At 37.6% G+C, this 12,234-nt stretch overlaps 1 protein-coding gene across 2 annotated transcripts in view; it reads right to left on the bottom strand.

Annotated features, from left to right (window-relative positions):
- The window catches only part of l(2)gd1 (lethal (2) giant discs 1), a 518,195-nt gene that overhangs the window by 371,847 nt on the left and 134,114 nt on the right, over nucleotides 1-12,234 (bottom strand). For both annotated transcript variants that reach the window (XM_090373359.1, XM_090373358.1), the window contains exon 6: nucleotides 8,060-8,200. In XM_090373359.1, coding sequence (XP_090229485.1) covers nucleotides 8,060-8,200 — 141 coding nt within the window. The remainder of the gene's footprint in view (nucleotides 1-8,059; nucleotides 8,201-12,234) is intronic.

The raw sequence follows: 12,234 nt of genomic DNA, 5'->3' as shown, positions 1-12,234 counted from the left end.
CTATATTTCCTGAATGCTATCCATCCAAAATTTATTCTTCTCTTGACTTCCAGCCATTTATCATAATTACAGCTAATGACTTGTCCCAGATAAGTATATGACTCCACCTTTTCAATTACTGCTCCTTCAATCTTTATTTCCCTTTCTGTGGCATACTTCTTCATCATTACTTTTGTTTTAGCCATATTCATCTTTAGTCCAAAATCCTCACTAGCTGTGCATAACTGATTAAGATTTTCCTCTAATTCGTTGGGATCGTGGCTAATGACCACAATGTCATCTGCAAATCGTAAATGGTTTAGGTACTCTCCGTTCACATTGACTCCTTTCTGCGACCAGTCTAATCTTCTGAAAGCTTCCTCAAGGGCAGCAGTAAACAGCTTCGGAGATATTGTGTCTCCTTGTCGAACTCCTTTCTCAATTTTAAATTTCCTACTGTCTTTGTCTAGTCTAATAAAGGAGGTAGCACTCTTATATATTTTCTTCAAAATCATAATATATGGGGTATCAATGCCTTGTCTTTCCAGTGCCCGAAACATTGCCTTATGCTGTATGGAGTCAAATGCCTTTTCATAATCCACAAATGCCAGGCATAATGGTGTTTTATATTCATTTGCTTTCTCCATTAGCTGTGATATTACATGAAGGTGATCCATAGTTGAGAATCCTGTCCTAAAGCCAGCTTGCTCTTTCGGTTGATTCTCATCAAGTATTCTGTCTAATCTGTTAGTAATGACCCTTGTGAACAACTTGTAGATGTGGGATAGCAAGCTAATTGGTCTATAATTTCCAATTTCTGATTTATCTCCTTTCTTATGCAGCAAAACTATGATTGCATTATTCCACTGCTTAGGTGTCACACCTTTTCTAATGCACTTTGTGAAGAGCCTTGCCAGTTTTTGTGTTATGTCTCTTCCTCCCAATTTTAACAACTCTACAGTAACTTCATCTTCCCCCGGGGCTTTCTGATTCTTCATTTTCTTCAATGCATGTTCTACCTCATCAGGAAGAATATTGGGTATGTCGTATGTGTTGCTACTTTGCAATCCATCTTCCCCACTGCTGGCATCATTCCCCTGCTCCTTGTATAATTCTCTATAGTAGTCTTCTGCTATTTGAATTATGCCTTCTCTGCTGTTTATAAGTATACCATTGCTATTCTTCAGTTTCAGTATCATTTGTCTTTCTGTATTACTGCTCATGACTGCTGATTTAAATGCTTTGTTTTCCCTTAATGCTTGTTCTACTTTTCTTGTGTTAAATCTTCTTATGTCCTCTCTGAGTCTCTTTCTAATGGCTTTGCATAACTGAGTATACTCAATTTTCTCCCTGTCAGTGTTTTTCTTGCTTTTCATTTGTCGTCTCTTCGGTTCATCATGACAAGTGTTTCTTGACTAATTTTTTCTTCTTTGGATTTCTTTTTCCCTATAGGTTTCTTGGGCTTTATCACTTTCAAAAAGTTGTAATATTCCTCGTCAATATCTTGGTTCGCAGCAGTCTGCAGAAGCTCATACTTGTTCTTAAGTTCCAGTACATACTGCTTTTTCTCCTCTTCTGTTATCTCAAAGACCTTTGTATTATTTACTCGGGTCAGTTTTTTCCTTTCCTTTCCTACATCTATATCAAGTGTACATCTTACCATTCTGTGATCACTTCCAACATTTACCTTATTCAGGACAGTAACATCATTCACAATATATCTTCTGTTAGTGACATCGTTAGTGGCACAACATCGCTTTGCAATAAATGTGTGGGCAGGTATGGTCGGTGACTGTTTAGTCGTTAGCATCCCGCACGAACTCTGCTAAACATCAGATCTTTCTTGAACAAGTTCTACCAGAGTTACTTGGCGATGTTCGAGCAAATGTGAGATGCAACATTTGGTTTCAGCATGATGGGGCGCCTGCCCATTATGGAAGGTGTGTTTGTGACCATTTCAACAGGTGTTTTGGGCATCGATGGATTGGCCAGGGTGAACCTGTTGCCTGGCCCCCACGCTCACCTGATTTATCGAACCTTGATTTCTTTCTGTGGGGGGGCCCTCAAATCTATCGTGTATGAATTGCCTGTGGAGACGGAAATGGATCTCGTGGCGAGACTCATCTGCACTGCTGCTATTGTTAAAGAAACTCCAGGTGTGTTCGACCGTGTCCGCAAATCCATGCTGCGTCAGTGTCACGCATGCATCACGTCTCATGGTGGAACCTTTAAGCATGTGTTGTAACATCATGAAATGCATCCATCTCATACTCCATTGTTAATATTATGTCAAATAAATGTTTGCCACTAATTACTGTCTTGTGTCATTTCTGCTTCTTGTGCCTTTGTTACTATTTTCCCGTGACATTTCCGGTTATGGGTTCCTATGCGATTCATATTCTTTTAGATGTTATGTACCTCCCCTAAACGTTTGTACCAATATTTTTAAGACACCCTGTATATATACACCCTTCTACTTCTCTCTCTCTCTCTCTCTCTCTCTCTCTCTCTCTCTCTCTCTCTCTCTCTCTCTCTCTCAGGGCAACCCTTTTTTTTTTTTTTTTTGACTGGTACAACATAAGCCTCAGGCTTCGCTGCACCATATGGCTAATAATAATAATATATAACCATCACAATTATCATGTCAACCGCAGGTATGGTGCCCAAGACCCTACATCACAGCCTAGCAGCAATAGGTCTCCCAGCAAACACCTAAAAGGAACTCCAGAAAGTCGCAATCCTGAACACATATAGGATAGAGTTCCTCGACCAACAGTAACACCAGACATAACAACAACCACCACCCTGTGTAATTGGTAGCAATATCCGTCACGAGGTGGAATCCCCAATCAGAGGATTCGTCACAAGGTGGAATCCCCAATCAAATAATATAACAGCAATAATAATAATATAAATTGAATAATTGTAAAATAAAGAAAATTAAGAATTTGCAAAGAAGATTAAGGATAAAATTAAGAATAAGATTAAGAATAAGCAATTAAGAATAAAAATTAAGAAAATTGCAATGCTACTGGCATTGAATTAATTATTTTATTATATGTTCTTGAGGTTGTCACAGACATTCTCTCAGATAGGCCAGACAAGCTGTACTTGCTACCTGGGAGTCTAAAACGCTGATAGAACTGATATTCAGGAGACATTCAAGTCAAGTAGATGCAATTTCGGCAGAGTCCGGATGGTCTGTGACAGCCAAATCATCTGCTTGCACCTTCATGATGGTGGGACTGTTAGTAATCCTGGGTATAACCTCCATGCACAAGCACACTGGGTGACCACCCAGGTGTGAACCAACATAAGCAGGGATTGAGGTGTGGCGTCCACACCACATGGAGGAATGTCGCCCCTCTGTGTTACCAGGCAATACTAGGTGGTAGATAACTCTCATCAACCGGTGCAATACCACCACTTTGCTTATTGGAGGCTTGAAGTTGTGGAACCCATGTTTAGTGTCTAGAGCTAAGTAATGGTCAACCCTTCTCTTCCATCATGCAGAATGACTGATGACTTTTGACGTTATGATGAACATCATGGCGAGATCCAATCTTCCTTACATTTCAAGAGTATGGCTCTAAAACGGTGTTTGCAGGCCGGTCGCTAGTTAGTACACCGGACCGAACCTATTGGTAACTCTTTAGGAAGCTTCTGGATCAGTTAGTGTATAATCTTGCTACCTCTACTCTGCCAGATGGTGAGAGAGATGGTGGAGGGAGTCTGAGTAGTGTGCATGAGGGGGGGGTCTTTGTCGAGGCCACGTTATGTCAAGGATGTGGGTATATTCTTACCATGTGTATGCCAAATCCAAAAATTTCATTACTTCATACAGCATGTCCCACCCACTTTTTCTTACTATTGAATACACCATGAACTGTCAAACTAATAGAGTAAGCTTATCTGTGAAAAGATCTAACCCTCCAAAACACTTCCTAGTTCATTTCACAAATATACGGGGTCTCAATTCTAATCTCAACGATGTCCATTTCCACTTGCATTCTGCCAAACCCCATGTACTTTTTCTGACAGAATCTCGGTTATCAGTTGATTCAACTACTGCTCATCTCAGTTGCCCAAATGATTTGCTGTATGATTCCTTTCGCCTCAAAGGTGGTACTTGTGCATATGTCCATTCCGATATTCCTTGTCAGAGACTTGGTAATTTGGAATCTCCTCTTTTCAATTTAACCCCGGGGGCTCACATCTAGTGAGTATGGGCTTGGCAAACCCAGGGTCCTGAGCTGGATATCATCATTCTTCTCTTTCTTGGTGATTCCTTTCTACTTCTCTCTCTCTCTCTCTCTCTCTCTCTCAGGGGGTAACTTGGGAATTTTTTTTTTTTTTTTTTTTTGGCTGGTGCCGCATAAGCCTCAGGCTTCCTTGTACCATATGGCCATTAATAATAATAATAATAATAATAATAATAATAATCTTCTCTGGCTTAAAATCTCTCTACCTCATTGTGTCAATTTCATCTGTTGTCTCTACCATTCTCCCAACTCCACTAATCACTTGGAGCTCTTTGACTTTCTCTCTTTGCAACTTGACTTTCTCCAGGCCAACTTTCCTAATAGAGTGAACACTTCAGTTGTGAACATTAAAATCACCATTTTCCTTGGTGATTTTAATGTTCACAACTGAAGCTGGCTCCCGTTTTCTAGTCACACTGACCCAGCTGGTCGAGATGCTGAGGCTTTTGCAATTTCTAATGACCTTGCACAGATTGTTCATTTACCTACAAGAATACTGGACAATCCCAACCATACAGCCAACACGCTTGACCTTTTTCTCACAAACAACCCTTCTAAGTAGAGTGGTCCTTCAGGTACCTCAGATCACAACTTGGTGATTGTCTCTTCTCTAATGGAGCCTTTATCTCACGACTATTCCCAACCTCATATTGTTTGCATTACAAGAATGGGAAACGGGATGAATGATTTCTTTTCTTTGGTCGGGTTACTGTTTCAAAACTTCCGATTTCAATATTTGCACAGATTGTAACAATGTAAAATTATTCTTGTAGGAATGGAATCCTTTATTGCACACTCCACTTTAAAATCTTGTCCTTTATCTAAACCTTGGTTTTTCAATGTTTTGGAAAACAATTTTTCACAGCTTTGAGTGCCTTGCTGGCCAGGATTGTGTTTGCTTAATGGTTGTCTTAATATCAGAGCTACAGCTGCTCAACTCAGGCTTTGCAGAGTTGAAGGCTTATTGAAACAATATGTTCCTCCATTGCCCACTGGTGTGCAATGTGGCTCACCAGTAGGCAAAAATGGGGCAGCAGGAAAAGATGAGGCATCAGCAGCCAAATTCCTTCCCCTTTTTCCCACGTATTTCCTTTTATTCTTCACCAGGCAACCATCATTTTATTAATTTTCAATTCAGTTTGTATAGCTTTAGCCAGTCAAGCAGCCATACCATCCCATCTCATCAGCATGGCATTTCAGAGTTCTCACTTGTGAAAAATTTTCTTAATTCGTGAAAATCCTAGGGCCATAAAGAGACATACCAACTCACTGGCTTTTTGGTGTTTCACTTCCTTTTCATTATCAACAAATATTGTTGTATATATTTCGCTCCAAATTTCTACAAAAGGGCTATCTTAGTTCAAATCCAGGTTGCCTAATATTGCAACTCCATTTTTAAGGTTATGATACACTATATACTTAATAGAGTAAGAATGACACTATCACTAATGAGAACCCCAATACAAGACAAACAAACAATTTTCTGCTATATTTGGTTGTTAAGGCTGTGCATTGATAATTTTTTAATTTTACTGCCTAAGCACAGCCTCCACCTTTCCTGAGGCTACATGTTCCTGTCTGTTGGAAATGTTTTCATAGCATTGAGATGACACTTTTGTATAACAATCATCCAGAGAGGAACTCCTTGCTTTATTTCAATGTACAGCTCTGTAAAAAAAAAAAATAATAATCAGATAAGATATATCTGATTATTATTTTTATTAATATTAAGATAAGATATATCTGATTATTATGATTATTAATAATCAAATAAAATAATAATAATAATAATCAAATTTCATACCACTGAAGCCTATTTATTTAAATAGGCTTCAGTGGTATGAAATTTAAATGTTGAATTTATATATGGAATATGTTTCTCCAGTTTCACACACACACACACACACACACACACACACACACACACACACACACACACACACACACACACAGTATGTGTGGTTTCATACAGTGAAAAACATAAAACTTCTATAACTTTTGCACATGAATGTAACACCTCAAGCCCTGTATGTGTTCAAGTACATAGAGGGCTTGTAATGAGGCAGCAGGAATATTTATCAAGCCCCATATCTGTTTAAGTTTGTAAAACACAGCCTTAAACAAATAAAGGACTTGACATAATGTTTGTTTGTTTGTTTGTTTATTTGGTTTTTAGGAGCATTAGCAATTAAGGCCATATTGCTCCGCGGGATATGCGGTGGTCATTCCCTGACCTTTGCGCATCCTCCGTATTGGTGGTGGGCACGGGCTCAAACCCCGGTCTAATCAAGAAGCGTGTTCTATGCACTGCTGCTCTTGCCCACCTGGCTACGGAGGCACCATTGACATAATGTAAGTCATGTTTTATATGTATATAATTTTTCCCTATTTCTATTGTTTAAAAATTGCACTTTTTTTTTTTTTTCTTTTTTTTGGACAACTAGCCAGGAATGTAAATCCCTCATTTCTCTTTACTTGAAGTACAGTAGTACAGTAAACCATTGAATTTACAGGCTGTGATTTAACATGGAAAAATTTCATTGGCACCAAAGTGTATTCAGGAGATAAGGTAAAACTAGGAACTTGTGAGTCATGGCAGCAGATGGCAGGTGCCCTAGTCTATTCATGGATAAGTTTACTATCATATCGTGTTGTTTCTTTATTATTAAAAAATTTCAGCGCTTCATTATTATAACCACACTTACAGTGTAACATTATAGCCTTACGAAAACTAATGAAAAGAGAAAGCATGTTCATCTGAAAATTTCACATAAATTCAAGTTGTTAGAGAAATTACTCAGGTATGTCTGTTTCCAGTGTTTATGAGGAACACAGTGTGGAAAAGGGGGGGGGGGGGAGTGTCAAACATTGGTAAAAGCAGAGTTAAATTTGGGTTTTTAAGGACTATGAAAATTGACCAGTATCTCAACTTCAGCTGTTTAGCACCAACTCGGAACAAATTTTTTCCAGACACCACCACCACTCAGTCATGGTATAGTGATACCTGTAAAAATTATTTTCTGCTAATTACTTACTGTATTTCTGCTAATTACTTGACTTTATTGGTATCAACCAATAAAGTCAAGATAAACAAAAGCTTGTTCTTTTTATTGTTTAACTTCATTTCAGTGTTTCTAATACATACATACATACACAGAGTAACGGTTTAACTTTTCAATTACGTGGGGCAACAAATGATCTTGAAAAAATCTTTCAAGTTAATGGACATATGACATAGAATAAAAAAAATATGTGGAGGTCCTAAAGTCTCGAAACTTTATTAGACAGTTGGACAGACAACCTGAGTAGTCAAGACTGCTAATTTTCGTAAAATTGGACAAATGCTAATAATTTACTGTAATTTTTCCTTGTAGAGGATATGCGATCTCATTATGGATTTAAAATAAACTTTGTGGATTTTTTGAAAAGGGTAGTATAGGCTATTTTTGGAAATTTAAAAGGAATATTAAATTTTAGAAATATTATATATTTTATTTTAAGGCAGAAGAATACTCTTACCTGGGGTTTTCTTCAGGAATGGTTGTATCCGGTAGAAGTGTAATTCAGAAGGTGTTGAAATTGCAATTATATGGAAGGAGGATGAAGGAAAAAGCCAGCCTTTGTCCTAAATCATTCTCGTTAATGGACATCTAACAAGAATGGAGACCCTTTCTCACTATTATTCCATAATAGAGTTTACTGTATTTGCTATTCACAATTTTGCCAATCGTGAAAGTTCATTGATCTCTAACCCCTATTATCAAGGAATACCTGTATGTGCATGCACAAATGAAAACACAGTTTATATAAAAACTTACCATCTGAATCACTATCTCTTTTCATATCAAATCTTGATTGTGGTGGTGGTGGTGGTGATAGTGAAGGTTTAGGAGGAAATATCTGTGAAGATGGTGAGCTGGGCATTGCTACAGGACTATTATTATCTGTTGATATCTGTGCTAATAATCATATAACAAAAAACACTTTATGTTTCCAATAAATTAAAAAAAAATAATGTGTAACATTTTAATACGTAAAATCCATTAAACAAATATAATTTTAATAAAAATTTTACTATAATGCTATTTCTAGGTCCCAGCTGACATTCCCTAATTAGTGCTATATAAGTCCAATTGAGCAAAACAGTTCTACAGAAAAATTCAGTACAGCAAAAGAAAAACTTTATTTAAAAATTATGAATGGCACTGTTTAGTCTATATTGTAAATATGGTACGGAAGGATTTGCTCAATGAAACAAGCAAAAGCTTAAAAGATAAAGTAAAAAATTCCATATTACATCCTCTTATGTTTCCCACATTTTTAAATGATTATGCTCAAACTCATTTCCCCCCACCTCAATATGATGGTACTCCATATCATAATAACACACCAACGACATTGTCTGCAATGGTGCAAGGGATAGCACCATTTCACAAAAAAATTAAATAATATGCGTGATGATGAATTTTTTAATGACAATTTTCCACAGGGAAATTAAAAAAAAAAAAAAAACTCAAAGGAAATGTACGTAAAGCAGTTGCAGTAACGAAAAAAATTAATGCACAAAAAAAAAAAAGAAGAAAATTGTACTCATATTAATACATGAAACTAACAAGTTATATCAACTGTATTATATTTCATAATGTGGATATAACTTCGCAACTGAGATGGCTTGTTGTATTACCTGGGTACCTACCCGCCCACTGATGACAAAGCCAAAAAGCTTCGAAACGATCATCTGGGTGGTGGTACTGCTGAAAATAAATAACAGTAGCCTTCTCTACTAGGGAAGCGTTATTTATTTGAAGTAATTCAATAGTAGCTATCTTGTTGTGAAGGCAACCACATTATGAGATACATTTAAAACGATGCCTTCTACGCTACATTCGTAGCTCAAATATATGGGTTAACTATGGTGTATTTACACTGATATTATATAGTTAATTATCAAAACGCATAAGGATTATGCCTAGTGCATTTAATTTTCCAAATACATTACCACCACACCCTTCTGGCATCTCTCATAATGTGGATATAACTTCGCAACTGAGATGGCTTGTTGTATTACCTGGGTACCTGCCCGCCCACTGATGATAGACCAATAGTCTTGAAACGGTCGCTAGGGGAGCCAGATAATCACGGAGTTTCCGAGAATAGGTAACAACAGTCTTCTCTACTGGAGAAGCGTTGCCTATTCGAGGAATTTATGAGTTTTTTTGAGTGGTGTGAGTTGAAGGAGTTACTGTCCCTTTCATTCTTCTGAATCGTTTCGTTTCCTCTTCCCCTCCTACTATAACTTTCCCTCTACTTTTTGCTTTTCTAAGTCTAATAGGGACAAGTGGATAATCGAGTAGATATTCACATACATACATACAAAAAGCTTCGAAACGATCGTCTGGGTGGTGGTGCCGCTTAAAATAAATAACAGTAGCCTTCTCTACTAGAGAAGCGTTATTTATTTGAAGTAATTCAATAGTAGCTATCTTGTTGTGAAGGCAACCACATTATGAGATACATTTAAAACAATGCCTTCTACGCTACAATCGTAGCTCAAATATATGGGTTAACTATGGTGTATTTACACCAATATTATATAGTTAATTATCAAAACCCATAAGGATTATGCCTAGTGCATTTAATTTTCCAAATATATTTCTGAATGCATGGTTCATTAAATTTTACACAATATGTTGAAAATGATAATCTATAAAGAAATAATTTTGTAGGTCATATGTTTTCATTTTATTTATTTATTACTGATTTTAAAATTGATGGTTAAGTGAAACAAAAATACAAATTACTACTTCTATATATTAAAAGAGTGCAGAATTTATTTGAACAAATGCTAATTCATTTTAACCTGGTGATAAAAATACTGTTGCATAATTATTAATCTAGGGACAGCAAAAAGAAATGTATATTCATACAAGAATAACCCTGAGTTCAAGCTGGGATAATAATAAAAGTATTCACTATACACTGCCATACCATTAATATCCAGACACCTGCATATCTACAAATAACCTTTATTTACAGGAAAACTAATGTGAACTGAAACCTTTAATTTTAAGGACAGCTTCTAGTTTCCATGGAACACTCTCCACCAGTTTTTTAAATATCCTCCGATATTTTCCACTGGCTAGCTAGTCCAACATTTTGACGCTCATGTTCTCAAACCAGAATGTCACACTGTGAGCAGTATGACATGAAGTGTTATGCTGCTGATACAGGCATGTACACATATATATACTATGTCTCCTTCCGTGATGCACTATCATGATGTAGGCATCATATATACCTCGGCATTTGTGGTTTTAAAAAAAGCCCAAAACAACGGAGGTCCCAGGCCAAACCATGAAAGGCAGCTGTAGACAATCACACTGCTTCTGCTAACCTATAATTTTGAGACAATACATCCAGCATATACCTTTCTCCAAGCATCTGCCAAACCCCAGCATGACCATCAGACTGGTAGACCATACTTCACCACTCCAAAGCACGCTAGAGTACTTCCATAATTCATCACACAAAAGCACTTTCCATTGGTCTACAGTCCAAGAATGGCAGGCCTTACACCAAGCTAGTTGGCATCTGGCAATAGTTGGGAAGATTGGCAGTTTGTGGACAACTGTGGTAAATAATGCATATCATCAGTGGCGTAGCTACCATGTAGGCATGCATGGCAATTGCCTCCGGGCCATTTAGGGGCCCAGCATCTTTGGCCGTCTCCTGTTTTTGCAATTTTAATTAATTAAGTATGGGCCCAAACATGTTCTTTGTCTGTGGGTCTGAAAAAGGGTAGCTACGCTAGTGCATATCATACAGTATCCTGCACTGTACTGGTGTTGACATATATTCCAATTGTCTCACTAAGGCCTGTACCTGCTGCAACAATCACAACCTGAATTCTGAGCAGATGATTATTTGCAGGGCTCTCCTGTCATGTTAGTATTGGCAAATGATGCAAGAAAGCAAGCATATACAGCATCAATCAAAAAAGGAAAAAAAAACCTCCTATCTATTTCCTCCATTAATTTGTCTAGTTCTTCTTCAAGTTTATTGAAGATATCCACTACCACAACATCAGATGGAAATATGTTCCAGTAATCAACCACCCAGTGGCTAAGAGCAAACTTCCTCAATCTATTCTGCAACCATCCTTCTTAAATTTGAATTTAAGAATCATGTGCATAGTCTGATCAAGAGAAAGTATCCCACCAATTTGAGCATGCTCAATCCATTCAAAGCTTTAAACAACTCTAATCAGATCACCTCACAGGTGCCTAGTCCCCAAATGTTGCAATTTGCAGAACTGAACCTGTTTTGGTACAAGCACTCTTTTGTTCCCTTCACTACTCTTGTCTTTCTCTGTACCTACTCCAGGAGCTCTACATTCTTGCTAAAATGAGGCCTCCAAACCTGTATGCAGTACACAAGACGTGACCCGACCAATGCCTTATACAGTGGAATGATCACCTCCTTATCCCTGCTAGCAAAATTCCTGTATATCATTGACAATGTGCTGACCTATGTGCTGCCCTGGCAGTATGTTTCCACTGCTCAGAGAGAACTTCATATCTAACCAATAGGTGGTAGATGACTTTCATCAACCGGTGAAATACCACCACTTTGCTTATTGGAGGCTTGAAGTGGTGAAACCCATGATTAGTCTCTAGAGCAAAGTTTCCGGCATCCCCCTCCCCCCCATACTTCTCCTTCAACCCATGCACGGTACTAAGTACTATAGGTTTTGATACCTTTCGTGTTTGGGGTTTTCATAAAAAAAAAAAAATTACCCCAGGGCTTTTTCATTTTCCACTATCCTGAGCGTAGTAACACACAGCTGTTACCTTAATCTGGGATTACTGATACCCATATGCAGTACTTTGCATTTGTCACTGTTAAACTTCAATTACCATTTCTCAGCCCATCTGCCTAATTTTTCTAGATCTTGTTGCAGTAGCATACTGTTATTCGTGTCATTTAACCACTC

This window comes from Mastigoproctus giganteus, chromosome 5, assembly GCF_048544385.1.
Source record: "Mastigoproctus giganteus isolate SK-2022 chromosome 5, ASM4854438v1, whole genome shotgun sequence".
Taxonomy (NCBI): Eukaryota; Metazoa; Arthropoda; class Arachnida; order Uropygi; family Thelyphonidae; genus Mastigoproctus; species Mastigoproctus giganteus.
Note: the sequence above shows the minus strand (reverse complement) of the source record. Positions and strands in the feature narration are given on the sequence as shown.